This window comes from Otolemur garnettii, unplaced genomic scaffold, assembly GCF_000181295.1.
Source record: "Otolemur garnettii isolate 467f Iridium unplaced genomic scaffold, OtoGar3 scaffold00265, whole genome shotgun sequence".
Classification (NCBI taxonomy): Eukaryota; Metazoa; Chordata; class Mammalia; order Primates; family Galagidae; genus Otolemur; species Otolemur garnettii.
In genome coordinates, this window is record NW_003852660.1 from 1,114,656 (window position 1) to 1,135,274 (window position 20,619).

Genomic DNA, 20,619 nt, shown 5'->3' on the forward strand with positions numbered 1-20,619 from the left:
TGTGGAATCTAATACAATTAATTTGACAGGACAAAAAGACCTTTAGTAAAAGAAATTAGATCCCTTTCTGACACAGTACACAAAACTCAACTCAAAATGAGTTAAATATTTAAACATAACACCTAAAACTATAAAACTCCTAGAAGAAAATATAATAAGGGAAAAGGTTTTTGACATTGACATTGGCATTGATTTCTTGGATTTGACACCAAAAGCACAAACAACAAAAATAGACAAGTGAAGCTCTATCAAACTAAAAAGCTTCTGCACAGCAAAGGAAGTAATCAACAGAATGAAAAGGCAGCCAAGGAATCTGATAGAAGACTAATTTCTAAAATATGTAAGGATCTTTTACAACTCAATACACCCCTCCTCCCCAAAAAAGGACAAATACTGTGAAATTACACTTACATGAAAATAGTAAATCTCATAGAAGCAGAGAGTAGATAGGTAGTTTCCAGGGGCTGAGGGAGGGGGAAATAGGAAATTGTACTTCAATTAATATAGAGTTTCAGTCACACAAGATGAGTTAAATTCCAGGTGTCTGCTGTACAACATAGTATTATAGTTAATCATAATTTGTGCACTTTAAAATGTTAAGAAGATAATTTGAATACTAAGTATTCCTACCATACACACACAAAAATATGACACAAAACAATTTTTGGAGGGTACAGGTATATTTATTACCTGGATTGTAGCGATGATATTATCAGTATATATGTATGTCAAAGTCATAAAAATGTATACATTAAATATGTGTAATTTTTTGTATATGTTGATTATAGCTCAAGAAAGTTTAAAATAATTAAATAAATGCATAAAAATCTCTGTCAAAAGAGGCAGATACAGTACTATATAAACCTATCAATTTCTCCAGAACTTCTCAATCCAGATCTTTTAAAATACTGAAGTACTATAAACAAGTAAAAGGGGTCTTACTCTACCTAGTAGTTGGTGCTTATAACTCCAGCATTTGTTTTGGTTACCAATATTTATATAATACACTAAATGAAAACTTTGGAAATTTGAAATCCATTTGACTTATTAAAAATCATTCCATGTGTATTATATAAGTAAATTATAACACTTGTTTTTTAATAAAACAAATATTCAAATATGAGATGTTTTTAAAATTTAGTCTTATTATATATTGAACTTTCTATGCCATTAACGTATTTTAAGAAGTTTTGAATGTCTGAATTAATTTTGCTACAAAATGGTTTACTAATCAAATGTTTGGCCTGCAATCCCATTCATGTCACTGTGAATATTTCATCCTCAAATACTAACTTTAGTCAATCAATTTAGCACATACTCTAATATTCAGACAAGTGTATAGCTTATGTTTTATGGAAGAAAAAATACTCTCAATAGTAGGAAAAGATTTGCCTGGAAGATGTATACAATCTGAGCTTCACTGGCACTTTTACATTAACTTTTGCAACTACTTCCTTTTTAACTCTCTTGTATTTACATAAAATAAATCACCTTTCTTGAAGAGCTGAAATACTTTAAAACGGAATTTTGCAGAAATTTTCACTAGCTTATCAAATTCTAAAGGTAGAAAATTTCACTTTAAAAAACAAATAGTCCTCAAATCTCATAGAATCTTAAATTTGATTTAGGCTGGACCTGGTGCCTAATGCCAACAGTACTTAGAAAGCCACAGTGGGAGGACTGTTTGAGCAGAGGAATTGCAGACCAGCCTGGGCAACATAAAAGACTCCCTCTCTACAATTTTATTTTATTTTTTTTTAATTAGCTGAACATGGTGGTGAGCACCTATGCTCCTGCTTACTTGGGAGGCTGAGGTGAAAGTGTCACTTGAGCCTTGCAGTTCAAGGCTACCCTAAGTAAGCTATGATATTTCCACTGCACTCCAGCCTGGGAGGCAAAGACACCATTGCCAAAAAAATTTTTTTAGATTTAAAAAGTAATTTGACAATTACTTGTTCTAGGTTATACTAAGAAATAAAGAAATTGAGAGTAGACTGCTCTGATTTATATTATAGGCTACAAGATCATTTTTTTAGACCTATTATGGAGTATCTATACACAACATGTAGAAAATGTTAAATGTACCTGCTGATGTATCACATATTATTTTGTTTACGGGCAACACAACTGGTAAATGTTTTGAAGATAAGGAATAAAAAGACTTATTTTACTGCTCTGAGATAATTATTCAAATAAAATGCATTTTTAGATTACTCATATAAATTATCTCTTCAAAGAGTAAGTTAGCTAGTTGTAGAAAAGAACAGAAGACTGTGTGTCTTTAGGACAGGTAGATACAATTTATCATTACTTATCATATAAGTCTTAAGGCCATAGCAGTCTTAGCACTGAAAACATGCTTAGTCTGCATCATGTAAAAACATTAATATTTCAGTTATGTTATTTTGCCTAAAATCATCAATCCTGCAACATACTATATAAAGATTTGAAGCATTTTAAATGAAGACTGCTATTTTGTTTTATTCACAGATGTCTTTGGAGTCATTATTAAATAAGTAATTGTCTTCTATTCATCATAATTAATGAATTTAAGTTTCTTATTATTTTATATCTGTACCCAGAAGTAATTTTATTGATGGGGAGAAATTCTCTGATAAATTAAATCTAAGAATGTATTCAAAAACAACACAATCAAAATATCCTATTTTGCCATATTATAAAAGATGCCTTTCCTCAGTCAAAGCCCAAATTAAACAATTTAAATTACAATCAAAATTGAAAGTAGCAGATGAATTTAATAATGCATTATTAAACAGTAAATAATCATAGACAGTAAATTTAAGCAAATATTTTGTTTTCTGTGTATTTTCTAGTAATCAAATTTAATATTGTTTTGTAAGTGGGAGGCCATATATCTGTGTGTGTGTTACCATAAAAAGAATATCAACAAAATGTATACCCATTTTAAGAGAAAAAGCTATCCTATCCATGCCTGTTTCGCAGTGATACATCTGATTAACATCATCTTTTGAGCCAACATTATACTACACCTTGCTACTGTAACTCAATTCAACTTTGAAAAGTAATAGATAGAAAACATTTCTTAAAATGTGTATACATTTTTTGGCACTCATGGTGTATACACACACACAGACAGATATATATAGTGCCTGTTTAAAATACTTGCTTTAAATGGCTACCTAAATGTAACATTTTCTTTATTATACTATACCTTGAGCCTAAACATATGAATTATATAATTTATTGCAATTAAAAATATAAAAAATATACCAAAGTCATACCATGATTTTCTTAACGTTTTTTGCTTTATTAATAAACATATAAGTGACTTCAGATTCATTTATACTTATTCACTTTGAAATGGGAAATTGTAACTGAATTTTTTCCTTACAATTTCTCTATTGGAAAAACAATTTTAATAAAATGATTTAAATAAAATTATCAAGTGATATAAAATTTTATTTAAATGTTTCATAATAGAAAAAGATGCCTAATATTGTAAATGTTAGTCCCATTTATTCATACACAGAAATGTATGGACAGTTTACTAGAGTCAGGCATTGTGCTGGATGTTAAAGGTGCAGATATCGCAGGACAAACATCTTTCACCCTAAGCTACATAAAAAAGTGTCTCTAAAACCTAATATGAATGGTAATTATCTCAACTTGAACAGGATTACTAATAATACCATACGTTAATAACCAAACTTTTTCTTCACTTGCTCAGTGCTAACCTGGGTAAATTACTTTGTCACTTTAAACTTCATGCTCCTCAATTGAAAAGTAAATGTACTAATGTTAACTTCTTCCTGGCTATTATGAAAATTAAATGAGTTAATGCTCCATGAAATGCCTGGCACAATGAATTCAGTAGTAATTTTGTTATTTATTTCCAGCCCCCAAAAGAGAGACATGTAAGCATAAAAATAAGTCAAATGTAAGAATCAAATGTATACACAAAAATGTCACAAAGCCTTTGTTTCTTACTTGATAAAAAACAGTTTTCATGAACAATAGAGTCGGAGATTACAAAGGAAGAGAAGGATGAGAGAATTATATGTCTATTCTTCTCTATGGTTTCACTAACAGGATTATTAGAAGGAAATTATCCATGAATTAGTGAGTAGCTGTAATCTTATGCCATTTCTCAGTGCTAAAGAAGTGGAATTACTCAGTCATCCCGGAGGGCTCCAAAAGATTTAAAAAAAAAAGTTCAGCAATTGGCAAGGTAAACCCATAATCTTTAACTATTTAGAAAGAATAGTCATGCTGAGGTTAGCTGACCTTTGGAAGGTTCACAGATGTCATTTCCAGAAACTGACTACAAATTCTTGTTAAAGCGGTAAGGAAAAAAAGATTAAGCACTATTTCTGGGCCAGGATTTCAACATCAGATTTGTTTTAAAGGATTACTTATCACTTAGTTCATTTGAATGAGTTTCATATGTGATTATATAAAAGATGGAGTAACTGTATATCCTGCATGTATAGTTTATATAATTGGCTGAGTTGTATAACTAATAAGTGTATCATTATGTGATAATATTCTAAGATTTAAATGTTAAATAGTGAAAATTTTTAAAAAATATCCAATAAGATTTTGTCTTTTTGTTTTACTTTATACATTACAGTCTTGCTCATTATTAACTTTGAAATAAGTATCTAAGTGATTATGGATTATATACTTATAAAATATTAAATATGCCTATTTTTGAAGTTCTATACCTTTTATGAAGCACAGAATTCCTGCTATCCACATATTTATCCTTTTTGCATACTTGTAGTCAATATTCATAACATTGAACTTAACCTGGGTTTTCAAAACTAATTCACACATTTCTACCTTAATGTAATTTAGCTTTACATAAATACTCACTCCTATTAATGGTTATTTTCGAGAACTCTGCCACAGAATAAAACTCCTTTAGGAATATTATGCATGGTACTCTGGCAGTTTTTCTAAAATTACTGTAAATATGTACGTAAACTGTGCATGCTAGAGGACAAAGTGCCCAGCAGCCAAATCCATCCATAAATAACTGTTCAGAACTTGATTAATAACCACGTACAGCAGAAAAATAAGAGAGATTTGGTATGAATTCCCTTCTTCATCCAACAACCGTCTCCACTGACACTTCAGAGGACCACTCTGAAGATATAAAATAATTGTAAGTACTATCGTTTAGGAAGCACTTATGTACCAGGCTGAGCGCTATCTACTTGAAAAGCCGTATTTGTTTGACTCCTCAGGTCAGGCGTGGTGGCTCGTGCCTGTAATCCTGGCATTCTAGGAGGATCCTCTGAGCCCAGGAACTCAAAACCAGTCTGAGAAAGAGCAAGACCCTGTCTCTACAAAAAAATGCTACCTGAGCAGGGTACAGTGCACCTGTACTACCAGTTACTGGGGAGCTGAGGTAGAAGGATCACTTAAGCCCAGAAGTTTGATGTGCCATGGCAATCTAGGCCAGGTGACAAGGTAAATTTTATATGAAGTAACATGTAAGATAAAATAAAATAAAATAAAATAAGAAAGCAAAGAGAAAAAAATTACAGAAATGTCCTTGGAAATTTTACCTACTCTAATAATTCCACAATTGATATGAATAAGAGATTATATATTTGATTAAAGCCATATGCAACAAATTCAGTTGTCAGGAGGTGCAATGTTTTGTTTTGTTTTCAGATAGCATTCATTGATTTTCCAATGGAACCTATGGATCATAGGGGGAAAAGGCAACAGGTAAGAATGACGTAGGCAAGGAATATCAGGGGAAATTTTACAGGTGAAGGTGGTGAAAGTATTTCATTTTGTAATGTGTTGAATTTAACACTCTTGTAATTTTTTTCATTTCAATTTTGTATTTTATAAATATACACTTGTAATAATACACTTAGACACCTTAGTTTATATTCTACTTGAATTTGTTTACAATTCTAATCTTTTCAATTCCTAAGATATGGTAATATGTATTGTTATTAAAAGTCAATAAAGACATAAATGAAAAATTATTAATAATATCCCACCCTCATTTTCTAAGTGAAGTATGGTAATAATGGAGAAAGAACACTACATGTACTCAATACTAAATTGGAACTAGATTTTACTTTCACGTGAAAGTAAAACTCTATGTAATTCCAATGGAGGGGACGGTAAGAAGGAGAAAGGTAAATTTCCACTCAATGTGTACATCGCCTGTACACTGCACACTTTCTTGGTGAAGGACACACCTGTAACTTTGACTTAAAAGTGACTATCAAATTCATAAAGCTAGGTAACCAAAACATATGTACACCCACAGTATTCTGAAATAAAAAATACTTTTATTAAAAATTTAATCAATTAAGTAAAAAGTGCTCCATCTCAACTCTTCATCTTAACTTAGTGCTACTTAAAACCTCCCAGTATACATTTTGGCTTGAGCTCCCATTCATTCCACAAATCCACAAACATCAATTTGCTTTGCTCATTATTCTGTGGTCTTTAATGACTTTCTGCAAACCTGAACTTGAGTAACTGACAAATTACAATCAACATAGGCCCTCAACAGCCATGCTGAACACTGTATAAGCATAGAAGTTTCCTCATCTCACTCAGAAAAAGGCTTAAAGAACAAAACAAATATTTTTTTTTTTCCTAGTGCTGAAATTATTTGAAATGTGGAGATATCTGAGCAGGCCATACGGTAAGAAAAATGCAAAACTGTAGCTCATTTAAAAAAAAAAATTCCACCTTTTTACAAACCGGTGTTAAATATTATTAAGAATAATTTGAGTTAAAGACACTATTCAAACACCTAAGAAAAAATCTTAACTGCATGAACTGGAAAAGATTAGCCCCATAATACATTAATATCTAGAGTCATAATATTTATTGTATCAGGAATTTAATTTCTAATTATGATTAGAAATAAAAATACTATCAAAAAATCATTCATTTTTAAGTTTTATTTAAATTAAATATTCCTCTATTCACAAAAACTAACATCTTAATTTAAATATTTCAAATCTATTTTCTTTTTAATTTTCTCATTTGCATGGTGAAATAAGAATCACTAACATATAATAAATTATCTAAGGCTACAACAACCAGGTGGTAAATGTTCTTTCTTACATTAAATGTTTCACTTAAATGGATTCTACATTATTCACTGCTGTTCATTCCTGTACAGTACATTTCTTATTACATTTCCTCTTCTTTTACCATTAATTATAAAAGGGTGGATGGCCTTTGTAAATTTTTCATAGACTCATCAGCTTATGGGTCATTACTATTATGTATGCAAATGGAAGTAGGGATTTTTGGTGTTGTTCATGGTAGGAAGGATGGAGCTTTTAATATTGTAGTGTTTTGTTCCATTTGAATTCCTTAGGTTACCAGGGGTCCTCAAACTTTTTATAAACAGGGGGCCAGTTCACTGTCCCTCAGACCGTTGGAGGGCCAGACTGTGGGCCCCAGGACAAGTCCACTGCTAAGCAGGACAGGCAGCAGCGGCAAAAACACCTGGCAGGCCAGATAAATATCCTAGGTGGGCTGCATGTGGCCCATGAGCCATAGTTTGAGGACATCTGGGTTATATGGTATCTTCATTCATGAACATTTTATAAGAAATATATTGGGTTGATGTTGAATGTATTTCTCAATATAATTGTTAAGGCAGTAGCCAGAGAGATGAGACAGTGGGATGAAAGATGATTAAAAGATCAAATCAGGTGAAAATAGGGATACAAATCTATTGTTGTCAAAGGTAATTAACTGGTATTGTCAAGAATCAAGTAAAATCACCCGAATGACTCAATCATTCAGTTTCAGTTTAAGGGATGCTCTGGAACCCTGGCATGCCTGTCTCTGTCTGTCTTATTATCCTTAGAATGGTCTTGAATACTTCTGACAGACCACACTAGAAACAATATCAATATGTGTGTGCTGTCACTTTGCTCCTGGTAAAAGTAGATTGTTTATTGAGAACTTGTTTCCTGTATGTATAGTATTGACCCCTTTGTATAGAATGTATTAGAGACTACCTCATCTGCATAGAATTTGCATTTTTTTCCCTCCCAAATGTTAGGGTCTAATTTCTTCCACATAATTCTTCCCTGTTGGAAGGTAAAGGGAGAGGCCCTAAATCTCCACCGTGAGGATGGAGGGCTTGAGCTGATTCCCACCAGACAACAGAAATGGGAGAAAGGGAGGGAGCTCAGGTCTTGGGGGAGGGGACTCTTTGGAGCCAGGAGAGAGTTGGGGTGGGGTCTTCCCAGGAGGTAAGAAAGGAGGTGGAAAAACAAACTAAGGACTTCCTTAGAAACCTGCAGAGTTCAGAAAAGTGTTCAGTGAGATTTTCACTCCTACCAAGAGGCCAATGACTCCACCCTCATGCTCCAGGATTTCTACAAGTGGAGAGCATACCAGTGGTATGTCCCGCCCTCCTCCTTTCATGTTTCTTGACATCCCTGCTTTTCCTGGGCGTTTGCACTTCTAATCCTTCCAGCCAAAACTCTTCCCATGACACTATTTTATTTCTTACTTCTCACCATGAACCTGGTCACTAAGCCTCTGGATAAAAACCCGTAATAACTGTGGTGTGGGGGCCCATTAAAAAAGGTGACTTGCCCCCTTGTACAACTGCAAATCTACTTCTGGCACCTCAAATGAAAACAATAGCTGGCAGATGTGGTTAGCAGCCTTCCAAGGGACCTGGCTTCCTAGGACCCCTGCCTTTCTGTAATGCTCTCACCTGAAGACTGGGCTGGACCTGGTGACACTTTTCCATGAGTAAGACAAAACTGGGTGTCACTTCCTTGATTTAGGTCACAAAACTGCCACCTCCACCTTGCTAGCATTCTCCTTTGCCTTCTCACTTGTCCGCTCTGATAAAGTAAGGGGCATGCTGCAAGATGTGTTATGAGTGGCCCATGTGAGAAGGAACCAAGAGAAGCCCTTGGCCAGTGGTCTAACAGCTTAGGAAGAACTCAATCCTGCCAGCAAAGAAGTATGTTTAGGAGCAAATCTTCTACTGGCCGAGCTTCAGATGAGTGTAGCCTACAGCCCTGTAACACAGGGCCCAACTAAGCCAGGCCTGACTCCTAGCCCCATTAAACTTTGAGGAAGAAACCGATAACTTTGGGTAATTTGCTATCCAGCAACAGATAACTAATAAAGTAGGAACACAGTATGGAAATTTTACCATTTCTCAGTGGCTAGGTTTTGAGTATTTCCAAGCAGATTTTAGATTATTAATGTTTTAAAAGAAAATCTAAATGAAACTAATTAGGAAAAAAAAAGAATCAAGTAAAATCATTATCCCTTTCTTCTGGAAATTTCCATTCTAGGAGACTCTATATTAAGCGATTAAACCCTTTGAGGGAAAAAATAGGGATTCTGCTGAATCAACCAACAGGAAAGCTATTATAGTTATCTTCATATTTTTAAAACAAAATAACACGGTCACAGCAGAAAATAAAGGCAACATAGTACTTAATTACCCTATCTTCCTATTAACAAATGAGAACTTTGTATTTTACAAGGATCACTTTGGTTGCCAAAAGATGAATGGTTTGAAATAGAGCCAGAGGGGATATAGGCAAACCATTTATAAGGCTGTTACTACAAAAAAGGTTATGATCATTCAGATGAACAAGCTGGTGAATAAGAGGGACAAAGTAAATGGATTTGCAGGGTGTTTAGGAGGTAAAATCTATGTGATTTGTTGGTTGTATGTTGTATAACAGAAAAAGAAGTGTCCCAAAAGGTGTGTACTCCTATAATATTCTGAAATTTAGAAAAAGAATGATTCCTAGATGTGTGGATTAATCAAAACAACAGGGACAATAATTGTTATTTCATATATGTAGACAAGTTTAAGAAGAAATTTAATTTTTTGGACGTATTTAGTTTAAAGAATCTAAGAGCAAATGTCACAATAATAGCTATAAATAAAGGTTACAATTAAAGCCATAGAAACTAACCTAAGACAATTTATCTTTTCACAATTCTCAGTTCCTTTCATAAGTATGTTTACAAACTTCATGTAGAAAAGAAAAGCTGAGCCTTCAGCTTAACTCTTATTGCCCTCTACAACCTACGGGCAAATGTTATACATACTATGTACAATGAGAGCAAGTCTTAAGTAAAACTCTGCCAAATAAAAAAAAAAATACTTATTATTTACTATTCTATAATATCAAAGAGGTTTGCATATCAACAAACACATTTTAAAAAGGTTCATACCACTCAAAGTGTGAAAATGTACTAAGGGCAGGTCCAGTCAGCCAGCTTGTGGAATCAGGTGACAACATCCACTGTTAAGCAGAATACAAAACATGATCCATGAATACTACATAAATCTCTATGCACATAAACTAGAGAACACAGAGGAAATGGGCAAGTTCCTGGAAACACGCAATCTCCCAAGACTCGACCAGGAAGAAACAGAACTCCTGCACAAACTAATAAAGTTATCAGTGAGATTGAATCAGTATTAAAAATCCTCCCAACAGTACTATTATGAAACCAATATATAATCACCCACATTTTCTTATGAAAGATAAAACATATCTATAGCCCAAGATGAAGGAGGGAAAAGGAGGATGAGTGGAGGGAAGAGGGAAGGCCGGATGGAAGGAGGGTAATCGGTGGGACCTCACCTATGGAGCATATTGCAAGGGTACATGTCAAATCTATTAAGAGTATAATATAAATGTCTTAACATAACAAGTAAGTGAGGTGAAGGCTATGTTAATCGGTTTGATGTAAGCATTCAAAATCATATATAAAATCAGCACATTGTACCCATAAATGTATTAATGTACACAGTTATGATTTAATAAAAAATTAGAAGGAAAAAAATTAAGAAAGTAAAAATCCTCCCAACAAAAGGTAGCCTTGAACCCAGATGAATTCACAGCTGAGTTCAAACAGAAACAGTGTTTACAAGGTTTGTAGACCAAGGAACCACTCATTTCCCTAAAGTACTTATTAGGGTGCTATGCTCATCACATTCTTATAATCCTAATCCATTTATGGAAGGAAAGAAGTAACCAAACAATATTTTCTTGCCAACCACATGCCTTGAAAAATACTGCTAATTTGCCTTACCTTAATTTCAAAAGATTTTGACACAAATTTATTAATTCATGAAACTGGCAATATCATGGTAGTGGTTCCTGATTAGAGTCTTTCATATGCTTGATAAGATTAGCCATCACTAGAGTTTAATTTGAATGGACACACATAGACCACATTATCCATACCATTGCCTTTATATGAGTTCAGACAATATAACTAACGTACATGAAAAACTCCTAGGAAAAATATAAAAAGAAATGATAAAATTATAAAGGTCCTAGAACTGATTTCTGAAGAACTATATCATTTAATGATCATTTATAGAAGAATATGAGCTTGCAAAAGCATACTATATAAAGAGAGAGAACGTATGGAGGATATCTGAGGGTCTACAGGGGTACGCAAGTCCATTGGCATGCCCATGACCTCCATGCACATGTCATCTTCTTCATGTGAACTCTTCTGATTTTAATATTGGGAGTGGCTTACAATGGCTTTCTGAGACACACCGCAGAATCAGAGATTTTTTCTAAATATATCTTTGCCCCCTTCCCAGTAATACACTTGTAGAGAAAGATCAACAGTTCTAAGGAACATTACTCCTCCTTTTAAGGCTTAACTTTCAAAATCAATCGATCAAATAATCATATGACTATTCCGCTTTCATCTTTACTTGTGCTTCCTCATTTAGTTTACTTTAAAAATAAAAAGATATTCTTAACAGCTGACGCTTCAAAATCATGACCAGTTCTAAACAACTTCTAATAATTGTAAAGCGGAAAGAATGAACATTGGGAGTACAAAATCGACTGTAAAACACATTACTATAGTGCAATATTGAAAGGTGACTCAATAGCGTTTAGAGTAGGACAAAGAAGAGAAGATGAGGCTAGTGAAGGAAGCATGAACAAATTATAAATCACTTTATACAACACCAAGAAATCTGCGCTATCTTGAAGACTCTAAAGGCACAGAAGAATTCTAAGCAAGAAAATGAAATCATTTGGGTAGCGCCTGAGTTCATTTATAAAAATTTACTGATACCCTGAGTGATTACCACTGCCCCAAGCAGCAACTATATTTACGCTAGCCTATTAGTCTCAGCCTGAAAATCACTTCTAAGGCTCTGCCTATACAAATCATCCTAGTGAAGTTACAGCTCTGACCAGAGGAAATAATGAGTGTAGAAAAGCTACTAAATTCAGTCCTACAGCATTTTCTAAGTTGTGAGCCCTTGCTTCTCTACAATTTAATTTTGATTTTGCTTAAATTTATTTTGCTTATCTCATTTAGTTCTTAAAAGTAAAGTGGATAACCAAGAAATGATATAAAAACATGCACTACAAACCATTAATTCTCATTATAGGCTTAAAGATATGTTCATATTTAGAGTTGATAAAAATAAAATATGTATACATTCCAGTTCTCTTCAGAAAAGGTTTGATTTGTCAATGCATTTCTTTTTTATTATCAAGAAAGTTGGTAAGTAAACACTCAATTTAAATGTCCTTGCACATGTGAAATATGAATTGGGACCAAATAAATAGAAACTAATATAAGCTGATTTATATTCATTTAACATGTTCCCACAAGACTATTTTGCTAGTTCCTGTCACATAACAAGACTAAATAGTCTCTAGCCAATATTTTCTAGAAATTAAATTATCCAGGAAATAAGGTTTCCTTTGGCTCTATCAGAAATGGCTCCAATTTAGCCATTAAAAATAAAAGAGAAAGTAGAGTTTAACATAATACTTTACATCCTAAACAATGAGAACTACTCTCGTACCAAAAGTGACTCTGATTTTTATGTAATCATTTATGTGAATCCAATTTTTAAAGTATATGAAAATGTCATGTTCATCAATGAAGAAACCCCATCATGATGATAGTACTTTCACTTACATAACACTTAATCTCTGCCGAAAATCAAGTGAAAAATTTCTCCTTGTAAGAAATAAGTTAGTGAACTTACATTCATTTCACACAGCATAACGGTCACAAATAATTCTGTAATATGCAAACACAATCATAGATAAGTAACGACACTCTTGAGAAGATGTTGATCATTTCATTTAAGCACTGGGCTAACCTTTCTACCAGTGGTATATTTAATTACTCATGAGCTAATGTCTAATATGTCAGCATCTATGTAAAATGATCTCCAAAGTAAATAATTCTTTTTCACTGGAAATAACAACTGTTTTTCTAATCAATGATATTGCTCAAAGAGCAGTTCCAGAAGGTCAATGACCCATTCTAAACTAAAGAAATTTACAGGAAAACATGACTTGTGTTACCATTTACCTAATAAACATTGTTCCTATGCCTTTAATTTTATAAAAATTGAAAGATATTTACTATATCAGATTATTTAACTCAAAGAGATTGAACTAACAATTAATACTGCAACTAAAAAACTACCATCTAAGAAAAATTTTTATTCTGCATATTTTTGTATGCTAAAAAGTTAACTAAGCCAAAAGAAAGTGTTTTTGAAATCCAACATTTTTAATAAATATTCTGAATCCTTTACTTTTTCTCACCACCAGACCAGTTCAGCTTAAATTTTCACTTAACAGACATTATCCTAATTCCATTTAAATTCATTCTTAGCAATTATCAATGTCAGAATGTCATAGTTTTGATGACATTGCATAAAATGTCTGGGGCAAGCTAGGGAATCAACAGCTCCCTGGGTAGGAGCAGCTGATTAGTTACTTGTCTTTCCTATAGAAACAGCATCTTCGTGCAGAAGTCATCTAAAACTTGACAAGTTTCACCCCATTTGTAGGATACAGTACTAAGACTACAACAGAAGTCAAATGATATAAGTCTTCTTTGAGAAATTTTTTAAAATTAGACATACTTCACTTCTCAAAGAAGCCTTACACCATTTGACTTGTATGAAGATGGGGGGATTGATGAAAAACTCTGTTACAGTCTTGGTACTGTATGAAGGAGGGAGGGAGTGGGGGGGGCCAAAGGGTGTGTGGTACACCTTTTGGAGTGGGACACAACTATAAGAGAGTCCTTATCTGACAAAGGCAATCAATATAACCTGGTTCTGTGTACCCACAATGAATCCCCAACAACAACAACAACAAAAAAATAAAGCCAGTAACGGAACTTAAAATTAAAAAATCACATTGTTTTATTTTTCCTTTCTCTTGCTTTTTCATTTTCAGTTAAGTGTTTTGCCCCTAATGTCCTGATCAAACTCAGTTTAATTTCCGGAAGACATTTTATATAAATAAAAGAAACAAATAAATTTCTGATAAAGGTAAATGATTAAAGACAACAGAGAAGGCTAATGTACTACAAAGCAAGTATCGTATAGTAGTATTTCCAAGACCCTTAACTGACCTGTCAAAAAGATTTCTTTAAGGATTTGTCATATGTACCAACCTAAGGGAGACTAAAAGTTAAGTGAAGAACATGCAAGCCAGGGAAACACTTGTCTCAAAACCAACACATTAAGAATCATCCTAACATCATCAAGGCACAAAAAAGAAAGCCAGAGTGAGAAAGATGACTGATGAGGAAAATGTACAACATAGGCTCTGCGCCCGTTGCTTAGTGTTAGGACGCCAGCCACATGCACCAGGGCTGGCTGGTTCAAACCCAGCCCAGGCCTGCTAAACAACAATGACAACAGCAAAAAAATAGCCAGGCGTGGTGGCGGGCACCTGTAGTCCCAGCTACTTGGGAGGCTGAGGCAAGACAATCGCTTAAGCCCAAGAATTTGAGGTTGCTGTGTGCTGTGGCATCCTACCTGAGGGCAACATAATGAGACTCTTGTCTCAAAAAAAAAAAAAAAAAAAAGTACAGTATTAATTGATCTGAGAGTTAAGGATTGCAAGAGAGCAAGATATTAGCAAACAGAGCAGATCATTCAAGCAAGAGATAATGGTTGCTTGACAGGGGTAATAACAATGCTGATAAAAAGTGGATGGACAGATTTTGGAGGTGGAACCAGTAGGGGTTGTTGATGCATCAGGCATTCAGTGTAAAGAAAAGAAGGAGTGTGAATGCTCCCAGTTTTTTGACTTCTTTAAGGGGCTGGTGAATGTGAGATAATTAACAGAGAGGAAAGAGAAAGACACAAAAATCAAGAAAGTTATTTTAAACTCCTAAAGTTATTAGCTTATAGATGGTCTTGGAAGCCATACGCATCTATGAGCTCACCTAGGTAGGTGGAGAAGACAGGTCACCAGGAGCAGGAAGAGCCTTGATAACCTCTCTAACTCTTATCAAAGGTCTGGAGAGACAATAATGTTGGGGAAAGTTAAGTAAAAGTGTAATTATTCTTCCACTTCTCTAGATTTTCTAATTTATCTCCCACGACAAAGTTGAACCAGGCAAAAGACCATAATTTTGTACCAAAACATGTCCCCTGAAAGAAGAATGGCTTTCAAACTACTGTTCAGGCTTCATTACTTGGAAAGGAAGTCAAGCATGGTCAGACAAGTGCAGACTCATTCCTGGTGCATTACTACCTAAGAAATGCTTAACCCTATCTGACCTCATTTGTCTCCTCTACAGATGCTAACGTGTACCTCTGTGTCATAGGGCTATTACAAGAATTAGATGAGACAATCCAAGTATTAATAAAACTCTAAACAACTGGAAGGAAGGAAATGCCATTTGTGCATTATAAAAATTTTATAAGAAATAATATATATTGTGCTTCTCCACTGTCTTATATGTAACATCTATATCATTTTGCCTGCAGAATAAAACTCCTGAGTTCTGCAGAGGGGACAGGGAGGACATTAATTCCAACATGAAACATGTTTTTTTTCCTTTCTAATAAAGAATGCTAAATAATTACATCTCACATCTCTCTCTCCATTTCAACTGCCTGCAAACTTCATGTAAGATTTATGCTTAATCTCTACTAGGCTGATTTTTTCTGTTATATTAACCCAATTTAATGTTTATTTTTAAAAATTCCTCAAATCTTTTCCTTTTTTTTTTTCTTTTTGTAGGGACAGAATCTCATTTTATCACCTCCAGTAGAGTGCTGTGGTGCCACACAGCTCACAGCAACCTCCAACTCCTGGGCTTAGGAGATTCTCTTGTCTCAGCCTCCTGGGTAGCTGGGACTACTGGCTCCCGCCACAACGCGTGGCTAGAATCTTTTCTTGAAGTTTATATATTTTTTCTGTATTTGGTGAGTGAATAAATTAAGGCTCAGGGAGGCTATCATTTAACTAAAATCACACAGCAAGAAAGAGACACAACCAAGATATCTTCAATTCCAAGGCCATTTTTTTAACTTCATCATCATTTTAGGTAGCTATAAATAAACATGTTCCTGTGTGAAATAAAACCTAAGAACAACCACTTTACTAAACTAGGAATACTTCCCCTAAATTATAGCAACAAAAGACTGTATTATGTTTGAATAGAACTTTATAATTTACAAAGTGCTTTTATATAAATTATGTTGATCTTTGTCATTATTCAGCTGTGGGCTCCATTTGAATTTATAATTATAAAATAGAAAAGATTTAGACAAAAGCAAACAAACAAAAAAATCCTGGGGAGAAAAGTTAAAGCATTTGACTTAAAGAAAAGAAGACTGAGACTGAGAGCTCTCCAATATCCACATAAAAGACAATTATAAAGCAGGGGGTTGAAAGTGGTTTTCCACCTTCACAGTAGGCACATTAGAGAAAACAAGCTCATATGAAATTCAAATGAGATATTTAGAACATACTAAAATCAATATGCTAGCCAACCAGGAACCTAAAAATAAATGCCCAAAAGGAATGTGTGTGTGTGTGTGTGTGTGTGTATATATATATATACCCACACACTCACATACATAAACATAATAAAAATTTATAATAAATAAATCCAATGAGCTAACAAACAAGAACCATAAGAAGACTATTAAGTGGTTAAATGAACCTGGATTATTAGGAAAAATCAGAAATATTCTATATAATATTTGTATAGTAAAATATTAGTGGCAGCCAATATAATCCTGGTATATTGACCTGGGTAGAAGAGAACATCGGTTTAAGCAATGCAGGAGAAAAAGGAGACAGTGCTAAAATGAATCTCTCAACACACCAAAATGCTCTAAAATAACTGGCAAAGATTATAGGCCAGAACGAGGAAAATCTATAATATGGTAAAATAATTTAGGGAATTTTCTAATAGGAACAGTAATGAATCACAATCTTAAGTATAAAAAGACCACACTCAGTTGAAAGGTCAAAGTGTCTAAGCAATTTCAGGAGTTAGCTAACAAATGAGGAGTTAATCAGAAGGGAAAGACAGGATGAAAAAATAAGGAGCATTTTAAAACAACAAAAAAATAGAATTTATGGTGTTTTATAAAAGATGTATGAATTCAACATGGATTTGGTTGCTTGATAGAAGGAAAATGTGTTTGTAATAATAAAAATGCACGATAAAAGCTCTGACATTGACTATAGTTTAAAATAGACAACCATCTGGGTTGGATGGTATAGAAAGAGCTATGTTTGGAGAAGTGGAAAATTAAAAAAAAATTTTTGAATCCATTTTAGTAATAGGATTCTTTATAAAATTCTGCTACGATTAAATTTTTATCAAGTATTCATTACATGTTCACTCATTTTTCTCTTTATATATTTTAAAGACCACATTTTTGGGGTACACATGGGTGAATGAAGATCCTATGTTGTAAACTGTGCCATTTGTTCTGATATAACGTCTCTCACTACCCTATTAAGGTTTTTGTTTTGTTCTGTTTTTGAGCAGAGATCCCCGTTTGTCATGGCCTACTCATTCTCTTCTCTCCTTTGTCTTCAGTAGTCATCTACATGCCAGGGATTTCCAAACTTTCAGTTCTGATCCCAAGCCCTCTCCTGGACTCTAGACTCCTAGAGCTAAATGGCAACCTAACATTTCCTCTTGGATTTCTAAAAGGTATCTCAAACATACTGAAAATGTTATTTCTCTTCCTTTTTATGTTCCTTTCTAGATTTTCCCATCCTTGTATATGGCATCATCATCCACATAGTTTTTTCAGAATACAGATCTCAAAATTATTCTTGAGGGGTTCCCTCCCCTCATATCTTATATCTTATCTAGAACCAAATGGTCTCACTTCTATTTTCAAATACTGCAAGGCTAATCACTGCCTACTTTTTTGCTACCATGCTAGGTCAAATTTCTATTAACTTCTTCCTGCAGTCCCATAATAGCCCTCTAGCCAGGATTTCTGCTTCTGTCCTTGTCTCCCCACAACCTATTCCCAAGATAATAGCCAAAGTTATCTGTATTAAAATATCTGTCTGAGAATGTTCCTCAAGTAAGTAAATGAAAGACTGGGTCCCAGAGCTTTGCACTTACTGCCCCTCTGTCTGGTACACTCTTTTTCCAAAAATATGCGTGGTTCACATACTTCAAATATTTCAATATTTGAATTCCACTTCTTTAGAGATCCATTCCCTGAGACCCAAGCTTAAAAAAAAGAATCCTATCTGCCTCTATCCTCACGTCAGATTTTTCTTCATCTTTCTTATTAACCAATATTATATATTTATTTGTTTATTGTCCTTAAACCTAAGTTAAACAGAGACAGGTTTTGATCATTATAATTACTGCTCTAGCTCTAGCACCTAGAATAAACACAAAGTTATGTTGAATGAATTAATAAATATTAGTATTTTTAGTCTTTTTATTTGCATTTTCTTGCTATCCCTTTACCACTTTAAGAATACTTCTTATAAACAGCAGTGATATTTTACTATGTCAGGCGTTTTCTTTTTCAATAGAAATAGTCCCTTGATATTTGAGAGGTCAGAGAGTTTACGTATTTGATTTTGTTACTTAAATATTTTTTCATTATTGTTTTAATTTTACTTTGTTGTTACTCCTTTTACCCTTGTTTTTATAGGTTTGACGAAGCGATTATCACTTCTTTTCTATATCACTCATTAAAAATCCTCCCAAGTAAATCTTTGCATTGCTTTAATATTATTCCCAAATTCTCTTTCCTCATCTCCTAAGTTTGCTCAGGTAATTTAGTTTTTTTGTTCAAGACAGTTGTTAGAATTTTCTAATAGGCATGTATTCCCACATAGCATGTTTATTATCCCACAATAGTTTAATTTACACAGACTTAAGAGAGGCCTCTATAAGGTCCCTTGTTCTTTGTAAGAATACCTTTACACTCTTCAGTCACATCCTTTAATTTCTGCAAGATTTTAAAAAGGCACATGAAGCTCTGCATGTTTCTGGTAATACCACCACTGCCAGCTACAACCGCATTACTACTTCATTGCTATAAACTGCCTATGAGTCTCTGAGATTAAAGACCCACCTGTACACAAAAGGCAATGATGATTGATGTCATTATGCCCTTCACACTCTTTATCTTAGTCACCACTAATATCTGAAATTACACATTAAAAGTCAGACCTTCAACTCTGCTCTTCTGCTCTCCATGACCTCTAATTTGATGAACTCTTCTGTCTCTTCTCTGTTTCCACTCATGATGTCCCAAACTACCTCTGCCAGGCAATCTTGTTTGCCCTCAGTTCCCTATCAGCTTTTTCAAGCTAAGCTCGGTGTCATAAACTACATGTGCAAAGTAAAATTCTCCAACTCCCTTGTCATTCGACTTCAGCTTAGATTCTCTTAGCGTAGAGGCACTACAGGCACATTGGGATACAGGAGATGTATTAGTCAGGGTTCTCCAGAGAAACAGAACCAATGTTCTACATATTATAATGAATTGGTTGACATGGTTAAGGAAGCTGGTGGTGATGAAGATTTCAGGGGAGCCCATTGTTGCGAATGAAGTCTGAAGTCAGCCTCTCAGAGAGCGTAGGGAGGGTAGATCTTTTTGTTTTATTCAGGTCTTCAACTGATGAGATCCACCTAGATTACAGAAAGCAATTTGTTTTACTCTACCTATCAAAATGTTAGTCACATCAAAATCCACACTAGCAAAATACTCAGAATGTTTGACCCACTAACTGAGCACGCTGAGCCTCTGCCAAGTTGACATAAATTTAACTACCACAGTGAGAAACTGTTTTTGCCAGGTCTTTCATCTTCTTTCAGCCTTTTAGGTCACAGCTGATATGTGTGGACTCCTGGCTTCTGCTCAGTGTGTTAGTAGAAGGTATTCAAGTGGCTGCAGCAAACTGAAGCACTAGGTCTCAGGAATGGATGCTCCATACTCTCAGCACTGTGGCACTTGGAACACTTTGATCAGGTGGTAGCAACAACATCGATGGAAGTCTTTTGACTCCCAGAATCCTCCAAAATCAGTGATCATGTAGTTCCTGAATTTTTACAAGGCAGCAGCCATAATTCTTCCAACTTTACCATTTACACTTTATTTTTCTTTTTAATTTTTGAACTTATTTTTAATTTCAAATTAATATCAGGGTACAAATTTTTAGGTTACATTGTTCTCACTTCCAATATAAAGTTCAAGATATAGAAGAGCCAGCCCTTTATCGGGGGGTGCTAAACACCCTCAAATTGTGCACAGCTGATGAGATCCTGCCAAACGTCCTCCCTCCTCCGGCCAATCACCCTCTCCACTCCCCTTTTCCTTCC

General features: G+C 34.2%; 1 protein-coding gene across 5 annotated transcripts in view; it reads right to left on the bottom strand.

The window, feature by feature from the left end:
- The window catches only part of KCNT2 (potassium sodium-activated channel subfamily T member 2), a 271,111-nt gene that overhangs the window by 211,631 nt on the left and 38,861 nt on the right, over nucleotides 1-20,619 (bottom strand). The window contains exon 1 of one of the 5 annotated variants that reach the window (XM_023508709.1): nucleotides 13,019-13,353. The exons of the other annotated variants lie outside the window; for them this stretch is intronic. Coding sequence (XP_023364477.1) covers nucleotides 13,019-13,036 — 18 coding nt within the window. The 5' untranslated portion in view covers nucleotides 13,037-13,353. Of the gene's footprint in view, nucleotides 1-13,018; nucleotides 13,354-20,619 lie in introns of those variants that run through there. 5 annotated transcript variants of the gene reach the window in all.